The sequence below is a fragment of the Ambystoma mexicanum genome, chromosome 7q (assembly GCF_040938575.1).
Source record: "Ambystoma mexicanum isolate Mex_15411 chromosome 7q, UKY_AmexF1_1, whole genome shotgun sequence".
Lineage (NCBI taxonomy): Eukaryota > Metazoa > Chordata > Amphibia > Caudata > Ambystomatidae > Ambystoma > Ambystoma mexicanum.
In genome coordinates this window covers 613,005,609-613,024,483 of record NC_090941.1, presented here as the reverse complement: position 1 = coordinate 613,024,483, position 18,875 = coordinate 613,005,609, and the positions used below count along the sequence as shown (strand labels likewise).

At 42.5% G+C, this 18,875-nt stretch overlaps 1 protein-coding gene across 6 annotated transcripts in view; it reads left to right on the top strand.

The window, feature by feature from the left end:
* The window catches only part of NBEA (neurobeachin), a 2,584,133-nt gene that overhangs the window by 2,219,360 nt on the left and 345,898 nt on the right, over positions 1-18,875 (top strand). For all 6 annotated transcript variants that reach the window (XM_069640609.1, XM_069640605.1, XM_069640608.1 and 3 more), the window contains one exon: positions 5,822-5,962. In XM_069640609.1, coding sequence (XP_069496710.1) covers positions 5,822-5,962 — 141 coding nt within the window. The remainder of the gene's footprint in view (positions 1-5,821; positions 5,963-18,875) is intronic.

Sequence of the window (18,875 nt, the reverse complement as noted above, 5' to 3'; positions counted from 1 at the left end):
ATATAGCACAACAAACCCCTTCCATTTTGTGTAAGCATATCTATTCCCACCATATTCTTTTTGAAGCAAGTGTTTTACAGTTTTAAAGCAGACTGCCCTGATACAGCAGTGCCGCTGGGGTTGAAAAAGAAAATTAACATGGCAGTCCTTCCTTTTGTAAATTTCACAATATATTCTTTGCTACAGAATTGATCTTCTCTATAATTGAGTAAGGGCTCAAAACAGATCTTCCTAGCTGCCAAGCGACCATAGGCTGCCACTGCACCGGAATATTGCACAGTGCAGATGAGCAGCGGCATCTGGCTTTGATGGATCGTTGCTGCTTTCAAAATGCTGCCCAAGGAACACTGCCAAATGTTAAATGATGCCCCAGTAAACTCGTCCAAGGTTTTTTATTCACAGCTCACTTATTGCACTCTCGTTATAATTTTATTGCATACATTAATATGCAATAATGTATGGGGATTGAAAGGCAACCACTACCCCAAAGCTCAAGACAGAATGCTAGACCAGAGACAGGAAGAAAAAGAGCCCTTTAAACACAAAAGTATAGGCTACAAGTACATACTAACAACAATGACAGTGAACAGAAAAGGACAGGGATTCCAACTAAGTCACACATTTGGCTCCAATTTAGGGGGTACACAGAATGGTTGTAAGGTTTCCCACAATGTCATATGGACGGTTGCAGAAGGAGGAGACTGACACACAGGTGGCATGTTTGGGGTTATAGGCTTTTGTTTGAGAGGAAAATAAAGAGAAAACCTAACTTTCCCTAATTCTAAAAGGGGTTTCCCTGCCTCAACTAAAATGCTAATGGGACTTTCATGATGTTGTAGTAACTAGCCCCCCATCCTTTGTCAAAATGTCCTTATCTCTGTCCCTTACACTTGTAACTAAACTAAACAGTACTACCAAAGTTCTTGGTCCAGGAGAATGACTCCTGCTCCTGGACTGGCTAACACAGTTTTGGTTGAAAGTTCTGCACTAGGGTCTTCTTTCCCATGAGTTTAGTATTTCACCACCAAATAAAAAGGTTGCAGATCCTCTAACATTCTGCATCAGTAAGTTCCATACTTTGTATCCCAGGACAATGACTCCATTCCCCTGGATCACTGGTTTGATCCTCCTTCTGGGATCGATTGCCAGGAGAATGACTCCCTTTTCCTGGCCTTCATTAGCTTTGCTTTCCAGTTCACAACATGAGGGGGAATGTCTCCCTTTCCCCATGCCTTTTCTTTTGCAGGCTCTGCTTAACAGTTCATAACACCAGGGGGTTCGACTCCCTTCCCATGGCCTTTCTCATAAAGCAAAGATTCAAATGGGATGAGGGTCCCAGACACAGGTTTCTCTTCTTCCCGCATGAGTACTTGGCATGCTCCCCTGCAAAGTACTAAAATGTGGGCAATAGTTTCCAAGATAATTGAAAATGATGATAATACGCGCCTCCTCTAAATAATATCTCATGGACAACTATTGGCCACTTCATAGCTATTGATATGTTTTGCCATGGCTTTCTTGGTTGAAGTTTTTTTTTAATGATGTATCTCCATTTGAGTGGTGCTAAAGAAACCCTGTTTTTCAACACATTATGTGTATTCCTTTGTTTAAATGTTATGCTTTATTTTATATATGCCGGTGATTGATTTATGGACACTATTGTGTGCTTTGCAGTAATGTATTTGTTTCTAACACACACACACACACTCACACTCACACACTCACACACACTCACACACACACTCACAAACTTTGTAATATGCTTGAAAATATGGTTTCTTTATGAACAGGATCTTTTTGTAGTTCCTGCCTATGAGAAGACATTTGCTTCGATGCTGGCACAGTTTTCCAGCTGTCTGGATCTTCACTTTGTCTGCCTTTGTTCACCTTACCGTAAACTACTGCATTGGTGCCTTACCAGATGGCCCATGACTTAAACAAATGGAAGATAGCTAATATATGGTTAGACTTTGACAGAGAGAGAGAGGCTGTCCATATTCACAGTCGATGGCCTGGTCCCTCTTAATGATAGAAATGTTATGTTGTTTAGCTTTTATACTGTGCGCCCACCACCGTAGTGGCCTTAAATCGCTGAAACCTTGTCCGTGTGGGTGATCTGCGACCCCACCCCGGGTGCAAAGCAGACCGTGGTCTGTGTGGAGAGAAGAAAATGATGATAAAGGTAAGCAGGTGTTTACAACAGAGGGAGAAAGTCGGAAATAGAACAGAAAACAAATGTGATGAGGGGTTTGGAGATAGCATAAGGATTGAGTGATATCATTAGCTGGGATGCATGTCCCGTAGTATAGGTTTAGACCAAAAAAAGGTCATGAAAAGAATCAAGAGCTGTCCATAATGGGAAAACCAATTATCTCATCAGTTAGGAATGCAATATGTTGTAGGTTTGATTATAAGTGAGATGTGCTAAAGAGTTCCTGGATTTTGTGGATGCTTAGAGACCAGATGTTCAAATTGTGTACATTATTGGGAGTCCTCGAGAGTCCTGGTGCTACTTAGCCAGCTGACAGAGGTGTCAGAGCCATTAGTTGGCTGTGTGCAGAAAGAAAAGTTGGTAGGACACAAAAGGGTGAAATGACAAAAGAATCTCCCTAACCTGAAGCCATACTCTGATAATATCTCTTATGATATGATAAGTCATTTATCATGCACCTGCACAGAAGAATTTCTCAACCCATGGTGGAGTGAGAATGAGAGTGCACAATTATGTAACAGAATCTCCAAGTTTTAGAAGTGGTCTCAACTTCAGGGTGTAAGGATTCCTGAGATTGATCCTCTTGTCTTGACAAACGTTCTTTCCTTCACCTCCCAGACTGGCGTCCTTCGATGAGATAGGGTCTGTTCCTGTCTGTAGGCACAATGCCACCCAAATGTACCAGGTTATGCACATTGGACACCAGAAGGAAAAGATCCTGGGGGGGTGGGGGCTGGGAGTCGATTTTGGCAGAAAAAAAACAGCTGCAGCAATGAAAACTACGTAAGTTCTTAATGGATCAATAAGTAGCTGAAGTCCACAAAGCAATTACAGCTTCAGAGAAATTAGTGGCTCCGGTGTGGCAGCACACTGAGGATGGTAAATACAAAGGGAAGAAGTAATAGCCAATGAGGGTAACAAGGAGGCAAAACGAATATACAGGGAATCCAGGCTGAACAGAAGGAAAGTACGCAGGAAACTGGGAGAGATAACAGAGAAAGCAATGGATCCACAGGGCAAGCAAGGGAACGCTGGCATCCTACCCAGGCAGAATATGAGGGTTGGAGTGCACTGGGGTTGTGCTTCTCAGGGGACTAAGTAGGACAAGCGGATGCCATCTTGCCAAAAAGACTAGACCGACAAAGCGGTCCTTGCAGATCACATAATGGAACACAAACATGGATCCTTCTCCAACGATGCCACAGTGACCATCGGCGTGCTATGACACAAAAGGGATTGACTTTGTCCTATGCTATAGGGGGAACCATTGTTAATATAATGCATGGTGTTTTACTGTGCCATGTTGTGGCTGGATGCATTGAATATTTACATGGGATAGCCTGTGCTGCTTCTCGCTGCAAGAAGTTTCTCTCTGGTAGGCCACAGTGCAATAGCCTTATTAGTAAACCTTGCAATGGCCATGACATAAAGATCCATTGAAGAAAAGTGTAGACCTTTAGCGTGTCACAGCTTTAAAAGGCAGAAAGTTAGGATAGGCTTAGCTAAGAAAGGACTGTGATGCCTAGTCTCCCATGAGACATCTTAATATGGCACTTAATATCATTGGCCTGGGAAGTGTAGCACGAAAGGTGCTTGCAATAGGTGCTAAAGGAAGAGTGAAGTTGATTGAGAGAGGAGTGCTGAGGTAATATGTCAGCCATATAGGCCAGCGGTGTATTATAACTAAGTTGGTGAATAAACAGAGGTAGGTTTGGGTCCCTCATGTAGAAGGGCAATCCTGAGAGGGAAAAGCCTCTGGTGAGAAATTCACACTAATATATCAAGGAGACGTAGGGAGTTGCCCGAAGGTCAAGAAGCAACCCAGAACTTAAGTTCACATTCAGGCAGAGTGATTGGAATGATGAGGCTTATCCTTGATATCCAGAACATCAACTGAACAATCAAACTGTCGGCAAGATGAAGTGCAGGGATGGAACCTCCATAAGTGCAGGAGACGAGCGCAGGTAGGTTACCATGCACCAAGCCCATAAAATAGTCCAACACGAGAGTCCCAAGCCTACGCCAAACTCAAAAGGCCTCAGGCCCAGGAGTGCTTTATTCTATTCTAAGTAGAATGCTGCTTTACGGATTCGGGACCCTAGATATGAATGATCCATTCAGAGATAGTGCTAGAAGGTGTCCAACAAACGATATAATGGGTTAACAGTTGTGAAAAAAACTGTTTTTATTAAGCAAGAATACACTGTGTGCAATTTATGGTCGAGCAGTCAACTTTACATGAAAAGAGGTGAGTAAGCTACTCATACATACGATTGGCATGGCCTGGGGATACATTTGGGAGTGGATTGGGTCGGGGTACTGCAAACTATGATATGCAAATAATATTGCTGGAACTTAGTGGTAATCAAAATCAGAGTACCTGTAGCATGAAAATAAATAGAGCAAGAGGTATCCAACGAAGTCTACCTTCCATTGATTGCGAGATCTAGAACTGCTTACATAGGGTGGTGAAAGGAGCGGTTAGGGCATAGGTGGGTGAGAATGATGCATATTCTGCACTTCCTGAGGTCGTATCCAATTAGGATGCGAGTGGCCGACTTCTGTGAGCCAAAAGGATTGTTTGAGTTTTCTTATTCTGAAGAATAATCTTGAAGACATTACCCATGGACCATTGAGCACTTTTGAACAATTGTATTTGTTTTTGATAAAAAAACAACTTTGTAACTTTCAGAAATGTTGAAATATTTTCCAGAGTTGGATTTGTAGCCAACAGGCTATACTCATTTGAATTGGCTGCATATTTCTTTCACAGAGGTAGTGCGAGTCACTAGAATCTTTGGTTGCAATTTCACTTTCGAAATTGTACAATTGACTTTTTTGGTTATAGTAATTACCAGCATTGCTCATGAGTAATATAAGAAAGTGTCTATATTTAAATGTTTTCAGAAATGATTAAATTAGTTTGTGTGCTTGGATATTATTCCAAAAACATATGGGCCTTCCTAGGAGTTTATTTCAGATCTGTAACGTAACGTTGTTGTAGTTTTTGTGTGGGCAAAACGGGGAGTGTACTTTTCATAATTGTGGTTTTAGCTATATACCAGCGGTGCGGATAAGCCATGTTCGACAGATTTCTTTTTTAATGAAGTACCATGGGTTACTTCAATGCATAGTATCAGCCATTCAATAACAATCAGATTAACGTCACCCTTTGCAAATATGTAAGTAATGGTAAGTGTTCAATGTTTCATTGTAAATATAGTGTGTGGCCTATGCAGAGTCATGATGAAACAGTGTACTGTGCATAGTGTTGCTTCTCACATTCTCCTCCAGTCATATTTCCCTACTTAATGAACGCCACCAGTATGAAAAAGCCTATAAATCAACAACTTTTATGTGGTGATTACTGTTTTATTTTCGGATTTGCGTTAATACTGGGAATCTTCTAATGAAAGCACAGACCTGTGCTGCATTTAATTTGTGCATACGGTGCCAAACTGCAACTGTGCTCACAGCTGGTGCCTTACAAATCACCAATAAATTAATAAATACAAATCCAGAATCAAAATACTTAAGGATGTATGTGAAATAGTACAATGTCTGTGTTCTCAACTTCGTCAAACTCCTGTTTGTTTTACCTCTTTGAAGCCTATTGGTGCTTTGAATCCAAAGCGAGCGGTGTTCTACGCGGAGCGCTACGAGACGTGGGAAGATGATCAGACCCCGCCCTATCATTACAACACCCACTATTCCACCGCTACTGCTACGTTGTGCTGGCTTGTCCGAATTGTAAGTCATTTTAAGTACAGTGACCTATGGGAGTTTTACCACTTATGTTTGTCTTTTGTGTTTTTTTTTAAATCTTTTTTTGAGTACACCTATATTGGGTATACAGTGGATAGTCAAACACACCTTAATGCATATCAAAACATACTTATGTTTGTATCCCTCTTGTGGTGATATTTAAACAAATAATGGAACTTGAAATTCTCTTAAGTCAAAAACGACCACAGATAACGACTTGACACATGGTTTGGAAGAATTGTCCTGCATTTGAGATGGAGGAACACCTTTGAACATAGCTAGAAATAACAATGCAATATCTCAGATGATGAAATGTTAACGATAGAATATTGGATTAATCTTAAAAGGTATAATTCACATACATTACAGGCAAGGCATTTGGCAAAATAAGGGCTTAACATTATGCTCTGTGACCGGACCCATTACTACATTCCACTGATTCTGCCCACGTTCCTGGGTACTGATTGATTTGTCAGATCCTCTCCACTGGGTACCAACCGAGGACATTAATTTGAAAAGCTAATCACAGCTTTATTTAAAGGATACAATGTCAGATGGAATTATACTCTGTTCTGACTCAAGCAGTGGCTATTGTAACATCACAACCCAACTGTAATAAATTACTTCAGTCATAATCTGAAAAATGTGTGAGAGGGTTACTTATTTTTTTAATTAAGGATGGAAAATCCAGCAAAGCTGAAAATCTATAATAACCACAAAAAAACCTAATCTGCTCTTGAGCAATACAAAAAGTAATGAATAGCTATCTTGTTCTCGAATTGTATTGCAGCACCTTTTAATTGTATAACGACAACTGGGTACCTGTAAGTAAGTCCAGGAATAGTAGTGCTCAAGTTCTAGGCAAATGTATCCTCTCCTAATTCTAAACTCTTCTCTATAAGAGGGATCTGTAAGGTAGAGGCTCAAACACAAAACGTCCATATTCTCTTTTTAGTTGGCATTAGCAGCCCGGGTGGGGGAGCCAGCCAATCAAGTGGCTAGGAATGCAGACTTGAACCGCCGGTACAAGCCTGTGTTCCAAGCCACCTGACGGCTGGCGCTCCCTGCTGCCATCTTCCCCCCACTCTGAGTCCTGTTTTTTCCCGTAATTAACCCCACGCACTGCCACTAACCTTATTTCAGCTGCGTTAGCTGTTGCTGCTGCAACCGCACCTTCCTCTCAGCTTTCCATGGTGGCCATGTTAGTAAAGGATGTATCTTCCTACAGCGGGATGTGCGCAGCGTCCCGTAAGAAAATTATTATTTTTTTTTTTTTTAGCACCCCGGGTTGCTGCTTTGGTAACCCCGGGTGCTAATGGCCTTATGTACCCATTCCACGGACAACACCGGACGGTAACGTCCCTGGGCCCAAGTTAATGGCCCTCGCTTCACCCGGGTCATACCCCTGGTGTTGCCCGTAGAACAGGTACATAACGCCACCGTATCAGTATTCTTTTTATACACCTGCATATTAAATCTTATGATTACGCTCTGCTTTTGTTGATCACCTACAGAAGGATAATTGTACAAGTCTCTTTTAGTAACTACAAATGGGCACCTTATAAAAAAAAGTATGGTCAATGTGTTTTCCTTTTATAAAAGCCCTCTCACCTATAGGATTCTTCAATAGGGCTATTTGCTGCTGGAGTCTATTTTGATATTTTATCTAGTAAAGTACTCAATTAAGTACATTTAGGGAGCTTTATAAGTGAGAAGTATAATCATGCGACCAGACAGCACAGAATTCCCTGGTATCTTAGTACCGATATAATACCTGGCAGCCTGCAATATCTGTATAAAATAATGTTATTATTACAGGCTAGTTGTGACATCACAATTGATCTATAATAAGAAAATGTCATTACAATTGCTCTGTAATCAGTTATTCGCACCCGGAGAAGGGTGCTCAACCAATCAGGTGGCTGGAACAGCAGGCGAGTAAGCACAGTGTACCACCCGCTGTTTCCCAGCCACCCGGGAAGCGCCATCTTTTTTTAATGTGGGCGGCAAAAGGGAGCCTGTTGCTGTTGCCGCCGACCCTCACATGAGCCCCCAAAAGAAAACATTTCTTTTCCCAGCCCTCTAACTCCCTGCCCCACCCACTTACCTGCTGGACCGGATCTTTGTGCTCACAAGATTGGGTTTGCGCAATAGCGTATTAACTTTTTAAAATCCATAACATTATACATTATATAGATCAGCAAATGGAAGATCTCTTACATTAGATTAAGTAAGGGGCCAGGTAGTTAAGCAGATGACAGTGTGGCCATGTATTAAAGGGAATAAAATATCCCCTCCTGTACATAAAAAGCATATTGCAAGTCACTTCGGAGATCCGTGACCTTATAAAGGAACTTGGTCTTCTGCATCATTCCTCTATTCCCCCGTCACTTGAAATCTTATTATAACGTATGTTAAGGGGGTACTTTATCCCATATATAATGTACAGTTGCAGATACTTTATTTTATATGTGTATATATAAAGAGCACTCTAAGATGTGGCCACAAATGTGGTGAAACTGATATATCACTGCTGGTCTTTTTTTTAGCAAATGTTAGTACAACACTATCCAAGGTATTTCTGGTCAAACAGAGAACAAGAGAAACTACATCATTTGCTTATGACCCTCGATGGTCTCTTTGGTTATTCTTCGGCTCAATCTTCATCAGAGGGCCCTTTTAATATTTATGAACCTTTAATGTGGTTGGAGTTTTTGACAACACAAAATGTTGACCTGTAGGATGATAAATGCCACGTACTGAACGAACATGTTTTGCCTTTGACTAAAATGACTTGGCGCCTACTTGCCTGGGGGCAATTCAGCAGCTGTGATAATTAGTTTGCCCTTGAATGTTTATCCTGTTGCCTTCTCTTAGTTGTGTTTCTGTGTATGAGGGGCCCGGAGGAGGGGGCCTAGAGAGCGATGATCCATTTTAGTGCACGTGAAAGCATAATAACCATCACATTGCAGTTTTCGGGTCTTTGACAGGGTAGGGATGGCATTCACGCATGCCTGGCTTTCTAATTCTGCATTTTCAATTTTCCTGGCAAATTCATCCTCCGAAGTCTGCGGGGAAGCAGAAAGCACCATCTGCCAAGGAACCGGAGCGTGTGCCGTGGGATTGCATTATAGCAGAAAACCCACCGCGGGCAGAGACGGAAGCACCAAATTCATTTTAATGTAACACTGAAGCCAAGAATAGCATCTTCTGGAAACCACTTCACCACTGAAATCTTCTTAGTAGGGGCTAAGTGGGGATAAGCTTTCATGCGTCTCTGTCTGATGGCTAATGGGAAATGAAAGCTATATACACTCCTGGTCTTAACTCAGGAATATACCATTTCAGCATTCTCTTTCCATCAAAAGGCATATTCAATGCAACAGTAAACAGCAGCAAACAAATAACCTTCTTGAGGAGAGATGTACTGCGGCTCTATGAAAGTTTCTCTCTAAAAGCCTGCTTTCTTTCCATCATGGTTAAAAGGCAAATTATACAGCACTTAAAACATATTTACCTATGCTTTCAGGATTGTAGATTTTGGGAAGCATTTCAAAATCTCATTGAAATGGCTTCTAAATTTCTGAACAAGTCCATGTGTTTAAATGTCTGTGCTTTGCCCGCGGATGAATTCCAGATATTGCTATAGATGGAGAAACTGCTGGCATTTCCTGCCTACCTCCAGGGGCGCTGGTCAAGGTCCCACGTATGCGTTTAATCAAATGAAGAACGCAAGCTACTTTCTGCCTAATGGGAAGAATCATGGTTTCTGCAAAGACTGGTAGGGATTGATCTCTGTTGGACACCATCATAAAATAGAAAACACCAGAGTGCAATATTTTGCAATACAATAATGCGCGTTTTAGCTACGTGAAGAACGCATGATGCGTTTGTAATTTTTGCAAATATAAAAGTACCCAAATAATGGTTACATAAAAACGATACTTTGTAACTCAAAGAACACCTTTCCTTTTAATCACGCTGTGCGGTGTCTTCTGGGCAACTTCGGATCTCAAGGTATAGTTGCGCATCACAAGGTTTTCGCATAATTTTAATCATTTTAAACTAACTGGTCCACTATTGTATTTCCAGTGATTTCGATCAGCCATGTTGTTAATATCAGATGTCTTTTAAAGTACCTGGCTTGTTTCAATGCTGGAAAAATGGGAATGTGCAGTGATAACTCTCAACACTTTGAACTTTAGTCTGGATATTTTATGAAGATGCATGTTCCTGCTGCTCCTCGGAGAGGATGCCTTGCAATATAAATATAGCAACTCCTCATTGAACGAATCTGCTGATGCATCCATTGCATACTGTTCATAAGTGGACCATGAGTGGGCCAAAGACAGAGAGAGTTTCGTTACTTGGATCTGACAAATGCCCCTTCGCTACAATTCAATTTGGTAACTTCCACTTCTCCCCGCACAACAGCATCACAAGGGGTGTGGAACATTAAGCTCACGTTTCACAGAAACCTAGCCTTCAAAAGTCAAATCTGTATTTTCAACAAAAAAGTATATTCCCATCTACACCTCATCCAGGGGTACTGGCCATTGCTCTTCGTAACTCCTGTGGATGGCCTTACTGCTTTATGATTTTCTTGTCATGTATGCCTGCAACAGCGTTCAGAGTGATCTTCCATTTTAGACGCTGGCCAAAGGTCAACAAGTCCAACACCAGGCCACCTGCCTCATCTTTGGTCTACAACAATCAGACATCATCCCACCTTTGTCGCTTTGCCCTCTTTCAATAAGATAATGCCAGAAAATGAGATCACTTTGCCTTGTACACAAGACACTGCTTGTGCACAAACCCAAATACCTCAAATTAACAGATCATAAAGGCTGATAATGACCCAAGAAAATTATTTCAGACAATAAATTCAGTACTAAATCTGGTCACGGCTGCTAAATCGGTTGCAAACTCGGAGAATCATTGCGTTGCTTTAAATGAGTTCTTTATTTCTAAAGTCTCAGACATTCAGGAAGAGATCAAAGCAACATACCAACTATCAGAACGGCCAAAGTGATTTACCTAGTGTGCTGACATCCCAGGTTAAATTTCTCTTTGTATTCTGCATAGTATTTTCTGAAGAGGTTTAAGTGATTATTAAACAACTTAACCCCACAGTTTGCCTTGAATATACCCTACCCACTGTAAGGAATGCATGGTATCAATAGTAAACACAGACACAATAGATGCAAGTTTTCGAAAACCTTTATTTTGGTATTTTGGTTGGGTTGGTAGAATTCCGACCTGGTCCTAACTCTTGGGAGTCCCGGGCTCCAGAGGTGGCGGCACCGGGGTGACACATGCCCCTACTCAGGAGAGCCACACTGTTGGTTTTCCCCCCATCCCCCAATTGGGGATTTACACTGTGTAATTGGAGGGTGAGTTGGTTCCTGGCTACTTGAATTGACTACAGCAACCAGAATTCCCTGAGGCCATAATTGGTATTAACTATCAACACTTGAACAGACTGCCTCCCTGAAGATTGCAAGAGGCATGAAAGCGCTTGGAGGAGATGATCTACTGGACTGTGGAAAGGTACACCAAGCTGGGAACCAGAGTGCGCCCCTCACCCCCTTTTCTGTCCACTGGTCCTAACTCTAGAATGGGAGTAGTCTCGACCATTAAACAAACAAACAAACACGTCAAAGTCAGTCTAGTCGGGATAAAAAGGCCTATACTAAAAAAACTAACCTTGCCCTCTTGCTAAAATGACAAATGTGTTAAGGGAATACAAAAGGAAAAATAGTGTCTTAAAAGAAATGTCAGAATGGCTTAAATAACAACTCCCTTCACCTCGTTCAGCCCCAGAGGGGTCTACAGAGTTTCCTAAAAAGTATTGGCGGGTGGCACAGTTCTATCAGGTCAGTCTTGCACACTCTGCCTTACTGGTACAATTCAACAGTTCAGACTTGGGCTTCAAGCTTTTGGCAGTTCAATCATTTCCTTAGGCTTCGTCCACCTTGTCCTAAATACACAGTTCTACTCTTGACCACAATTCAACACAGGCTTCCCTCTGCCGAGCTCGAGTCTGCCGCTCTTTTCCACATTCACCTTTTTACTTAATCACAGTACTGCACAGGCTTTCCTCTGCCGGGCTTGAGCCTGTCTTTCTCATTGTGGGGGTCCCTGTCTCCACTGTCATTCACACTTACCTTTCACTCTACCACAGTTCAGCACAGGCTTCCCTCCACTGGGCTCAACCCTGTGAGGGTTCTCTTCCCCACGTTTTGTCTTTATATCTTTTTACTGTCGAAGACTATCGAAATTGCAAGGATTTTACCTAGACTTCAACCTCTCTTTAAACAATTCAACAATTCAACAAACAACAATCTTCCTCATCTCGCAATACCAATGCTTCTTGGTACTTGTAGTTTCCTATGTTGTTTACTTTGCCCTCTTGTAATCTTTCAAAATTCATATGCAACACCAATACTTAATGGTATTTGTAGGTTCTTATTTTCTTTACTTTTCCCCCCGGGCCTCTTTCAAAGTTAATATACGTGGCCCTCCTGGCATATTCCAAGTTTGCATACTTTGCTTTTCACTTATTCGACCTTCAGTTAGGATTGCGGTTACTTTCTTGCCTTTGGTTCCTGTTTTTAATATACTTCAACTCAGAACATTTCACAGAGACTTTTGAATGTGCGATTCCTCCTTGCAGAACCACCTTGTTACTTTGTATACCTTTTTCTCAATTGAATAATTGTCCTTTTAACTACACGTTTTATCGTCATGCGTGCAACCTTCAGCATTTGGTTACAGTTGTTTTTGCTTTTACCACACAGACCGGGCTTTGTTGCCTTTGATAACTCACAGGTCATGTTAATTGGGCTTCTCTCTTCACTGCCTTTCATGCAGCAGTCCAGGGCGTTACCAACACCTCCTCTGCTTATTTATGTCTGTATTTATTTATTTATTGCATTTATAAAGTGCGCTGACAGCCCGAGGGCATCGAGGCGCTGTTACATAAAGATGACTTAGTTACATGAAGCATACAGGAGTTACGAGAGACATTACTAGGCATTGGGTGTAGACAGGTGGTGCTTTGTATGACATGTTATGTGTGAAGACTCGGCGGCCGGCAGGTTCATACAAATAACATTTTGATTGCTTTGCGCGAGGCTAAATGGGATGATACTCCTCTAAGGTGAGATGGCAGGGAGTTCCACTGAGTGGTAACGATGAATGGGAAGCTGGATCCTCCAGCTCTAGCTCGCTTGAGTTTGGGCACTGTGAGCAAGTTGGCATAGGGAGTTCTGGTTAGCTGGTTGAGGATGATCTGATCATTCTTTGTGTTAAGTATTGAGGGGGTGTGTGGTTAATGTATTTATGAGTAAGGCCAGTGTTTTAAAGATGACACATTCTTTTATGGGTAGCCAGTGAGCTTGTTTCCTGGCAGCTGAGATGTGGTCACGCTTCTCCTCAACTCTGTCATTTACGCAGGAGGGTAGCTGGCCACTTTGAAGTGTCTTGAAGACTTCTCCCTCCGCTCACTCGCTATTAGTCTTGGAACGCTTACGTCTTGTTGAAAGTGTGGAAATCTCACCTGGCTCTCTCTCATTCCTCGCATCAGCCTGAAAGAGTCACTCCTTCTCGTACCCAGTCTCGCGTAGAGTGTGCCTGTGCATGCCACCTTTTATCCTGGCATGAAGTGTTAACAAGTGGCAGGGTTGTATAGTTAGGATTACGTGCCTGAATCTGCCTGGTCTCATTAAAGGGACAGAGCCAATGCAAGTCAGTAGAGGTAATCTTCCTGGCATCATTCCTCATCTTCCTTGGCTCAATAGTGTTTTCAATGTGGAGTGGGGATGAATTATGGGAGCTGTAGTTTCCCATAAATTAAGCAGGGATAGGGGTTCGATGGGTTGTGGTAAAAGAGGATGCCATGTCCCACCATCTGGTGCTTCTCCCTCACTCCCTGAGGAGCCCCTACCCAGGTGATCCTTCCTCGCTTGTCCACCCCAAGGGTCGGCATCCAAAAGCGATGTTTCTCCATTACTAAAGAAATCCTACTTGGATCCATTCATTTTGGAGAGTTATCGTCCAGTCGCAGGCCAGCCTTGGGTCACAAGGTTTCTACAACAAATACTTGCACGCTTTTTGCAGTCTTTTGTAGATATATTTCAGTCAGGATTTTGACCTAATCATGGTAAAGAGTCAGCCTTAATTACTGTCTGGATGGAATCTTAGAACAGGCAGATAGAGGTTGTTGCACCATGTTGGTCATGTTGGACCTATCCACAGTGTAAGACACAGCGGATCATGACATTCTTATCCACCGTCTCGCAACAAGATTCATGTGTCTCCAGTCATGCCACCAAGTGGTTCAGATATGTTCGATCAGATAGGACCCATCAAGTTAAATTTGGACCCCATCTGTCCTGGCTGAAACATGTGATATGTGGAGTCCAGAAGGGTTCCCTGTATCCCTACTTTTTTTTAACATATATGCAAGACCCATTTAAGACATCTTTGATGAATATAAACTTTTTACCATGCATAAAGATATTACACACAAGTATACATAAACTTGAAGGAGATAAACTCTGGGTCTGATCTTTTAGAGAGGTGTTTGGATTAAGTGGATGCCTGGATGTTGGACAACTCACTACAGCTCAATCCAAATAAGACAGAGGTTATACATTTTGGGCCCAAAATTAAAATGACTGCCTTCTAAACTCTGCACACCTTAAATTCTATTCGATATTTGTATCTATTTGAAGAACAGGGATGTCGAACAGAAATGACTTCCAGTAACACACTTACAGTTGTTCGGAAGCATTCCCCCAAATTGTGGCTTTACAGTAGCATAAAGATGAGTATAATTAGTGTGCCAGTGTAGGATGGTGTAAGAAATTAGGATATATACCAGGGACTAAACAAACAGAAACAAAATGCAAATAAGAAAACATGTGGCTTACAAAGATAAAATTAATTTAATGGGGTAAGTGCTTCAAACTAAAGGGGGAGTAGTGTTATATGTACAAAATTCCATTGTTAAGCACTGGAGCCCTTTGTGTTGTCAGGTAGGGAGGTTGAGGGAGAGGACAAATGGAACACCCTCTTTAGCAAGTAAGTGAAGTTTAAGCTGAACTTTGAAGAGATCCACAGTTTGGCTGGCTTTCATTGTTATGGGCAGTAGGATCCAGTGGAGTGGGAAGAGTAGGATGAAAGAGTGGAAGTGAAAGGAGGCACAGGGACGGTATGTCACAGTGAAGTTGAATGCAGAGGAGGATCGGAGGGAATGAAATTAGTAATCTAAGATAAATCAGACAGGTACAGAGGAGCAAGATCATTGATAGATATGTAAACTAGGAGAATGAACTTGAAAAGAGAGCAGTGATGCATGAAAAGCCAACCCGCATGATGTTGGTAGATAGAAGTGGGGAAAGATCTGGGTAGGCTGTAGAAAGTGCAGGTAGTAAAGTTGAGGACTTTGTCTAGAGGTAGGAAGGAGTAGAGAGGAAGACCAAGAGGTAGGCTTGACCAGTAGTCCAGCTTTCTGAGCACAAGAGCAGATTTTTTGTGGAGTGGTTAGTAAGAAAATAACTAATATTCTGAATGTCGAGGAGGTTAATACGAGCAACAGAGGCAGTGGCAGTGATTAATTGTTGGAGTTGTAGGTCCTATCAAACATGACCCCAAGATTGTGAGCCCTGGGCGAGGAAGCAAGAAGGTCAGACAGGAAGGCATAAGAGAGGAGAGGGTAGTGATGGCATAAAAAGGTGTTTTAGCAGGAGGCAGTGGGGAACCATCCTGTGACGAATTGCAGTGAGTTTGTAATCACTTCCGAGATGACTCGGGTGAAGGAGGGAAGGAGACAAATATTTGTGTCATGAGCAAAAAGGTCAAAGTGAAATCCAAAGGATGAAATAAGTCTTCTAGGGGACAGAAGGTGAAGAATAGAGGTCCAAGGGTTAATCTTTGGGGGGGAGAGGGTGCTAATAGGAGATGATGAGGTCTGGGGTTTGCGAGTTCTAATAGATTTTAAAGGATCAAACTTCCAAGTAGGATTCAACCCAGGCAAGAGCAGATTTGCAAAACCCAAGTTCTTGGAGAGTGAGGAGAAGAGGAGTGGTTGATGGTGTCAAAAGCGGCAGAAAATTCTGAAAGAATGAATATGTTTGGAGTTATGAGCATTAGAGAGAAAGATGGGGATATGTATGTGTGCCTTTTCGGTCGTGTGCTGGCTACAGAAGCCAGTTTGAAGTGGATTTCCAAGGCCATTATCCTCAGGTACTTAGTGATCCAGTTGAAGACCACCCACCCAAGGACTTTTGAATAATGGGGAAGGAGAGAAACTGGGCAGCAGTTTGTTGGGACTTTTCGGTCAGCAGAGTATTTCTTCAGTAGGGTTAAGACAGTTTCAGATTTATAGGAGACAAGGAAGAGTGAGAGAGTGAGAGAGTGAGAGAGTGAGAGAGTGAGTGAGAGAGAGAGAGAGAGAGAGAGAGAGAGTGAGAGAGTGAGAGAGTGAGAGAGTGAGAGAGTGAGAGAGTGAGATTTTTTTTTTTTAAAGAGCTCAGAGGGATAAAGGCATGTCCAGACTCTATTGATTGGGGTGGCCCAAGTGGAGCACTGACTTATGCAGGGGGGGCATGAAGTACGAGCACACACACATAAAATGATCATAGTTTAGGATAATGGGGTGGCAGCTGAGGTGGGCAATCCGATTCCAGGGGTAGCATGTGCCTCCCAACACCACTCCCTGCACACCCCTCTGGATAAAGGCAAGCATTTGAAACTAAATATTTGACCATTTGGGGGGCAAATGGTTCAAAAGGCAAGCAAGATAAGTTGGACCTGCAAAGGATGGATGCTAATTCTATAGGAGAAGTAGTTATGCATAGAAGAGGTAGGGGGAGATGTGTTGGGCAGAAGGAGGGTTGGGTATCGAGGAAGAGAGATGAGGCCTGTAATAGCGTCACACATTTTTGAGGAAAAGTAGTAAGTCATTAGGAGAAATGGAGGAGGAGCAGGATATTGGCGTGGAAGGTGTGAGCAAAAATTGGAGGGTAGATGAAATATCTGGTTGGGTGATTGGAGATTAGGTTTGTGAAGTAGAGTGATTTGGCAGAGTTCAGTGTAGAGGCTAAGGCAGCAAGAGTATGTTTGTAGGCTGGCGGGGGGGGGGGCATGCCCATAATTTGCGCCAGCATCGTAGGTCATAGTGTATGTTTGTTTTGAGGGTCTGAATTTCAGAGCGGACCCAAGGCTTAGGATGGGAAGCGGTGTATGTGCGAGTGTGATGGCGTTGGTTAAATGGAGTAGTAACTGCATAGTGAAAGTCAAAGAAAGCACTGTAAATCAAAGATGCATGAATTTGGGAAATAGACCGAGAGAGGGACTTACGTGATCAAGCCCTGCCTCACTTTCCTCTTAGTCATTGAAAAGGGGAGATTAAGAGTAGGCGTAGAAGGTGGAAGGACTGAAATGTGAAAGTGAACAATGGAGTGATCATAGTTATAGTGGTCAGTGGAGAGGTTGGAGGAGGAGAGTGAATTAGAGAGAATGATAAGGTCAAGGGAGTTCCCATCACAGCGTGTAGGCTGTGGAGGGATCATCAGTGGTGGTGGTCAGATAGGAGCGTTTAAGTTCAGGTCAGGTGGCCACGGTGGGCTTTGGAAGGTTAAACTCCCCCAGCATGACAATGGGGGATGCTGATAGGACGTGTCTCCGGGAGATGGTGCAGATCAGGGAAGGAGTTGAGAGGACCAGGGGGTTGATAGAGAGCCAGAACAGTGAGAGGAGTCAGAGGGATGAGTTGAATAGTGGTATATTCAAAAGAGGAAGAGTTGATGTCAGACGGTGGTAGATGGCCCTTGTTCAGGGCTTTATTGATAAGGAACCCCCACACCACCGCCCTTCCCTTCAGTTAGGGAAGAGTGGGAGAAGGTAGCATAGTCAGTCATATACAAATGGAATTTGTACCCAACGTAAAAAATCTTGGTGTATATTGGAAACATGATCTTTGTTTGCAAGAACAAATAAACCAACTGGTAAATTCCTTTTTGAAACTATGACTGCTTCGCATAGTCACCCAGTTCATAGACAAAAACATTTTGCCGGGGTGGTTGGAGCATTAATAAATTCGAAATTGGACTGCAACACAATTTGTTGAGGAATCCCGGACTTTCAACTACAGTAATTAGAAAGGGTTTAGAATGCTGCAGTTTGTCTTATTCATCACTCTTTATGCTGAAATCCATTTCTGCTCTACGCTGAGCTCTAGACTGGCTGTGAATAAAGAGCAGGACACTCTGAGGTTCTTTGTCTAACTTTTAAGTGCCTGCATGGATTGGTTACTTCATGTCTGGAAAATACAGTTGAGGTATGCAGCCCAAAAAGAACCTTGCCTTCAAAAGATAAGATCGTTTTGTCTATTCCTATATCTAAATTCGTCCATAGAGGCAACTGCAGGCATTCTGTAGTAGCCACAAGGCTCTGGAACTCCCTTCTTCAGAGTGTTATGGAGTTAGATGTATTCTTGCTGTTTCATAAAGCCATTAATTGGCTTGTTCGCTAATTGAGATGTGGCAGTTATTCAGTAGGCTGCATGGTGCGCCTTGGTGCAGTTAAGTCTGTAATCAGAATGTTCTAAATCCCAATAAATACAAAAAATGCAAAACCCCTCATTAATCTGTTGTGGTTATCCCTGGTGACAATATGCCTAAGGGCATCTGCCCATACCACACTATCTCTCCATCCAGCGCAAACATTGGGTGTGGATGCTCATTTTCTCACAAGGCTCTACTCTGTAGAACTCCTGTTGCACATAGAAATTATCCATGAAAGTATGGGGTACAAATGCATAATTCTGGTCCACAAACTTGCACTTAATTGATCAACCAACCACAAAGCGCTCTCTACTTACTCCAGGTCT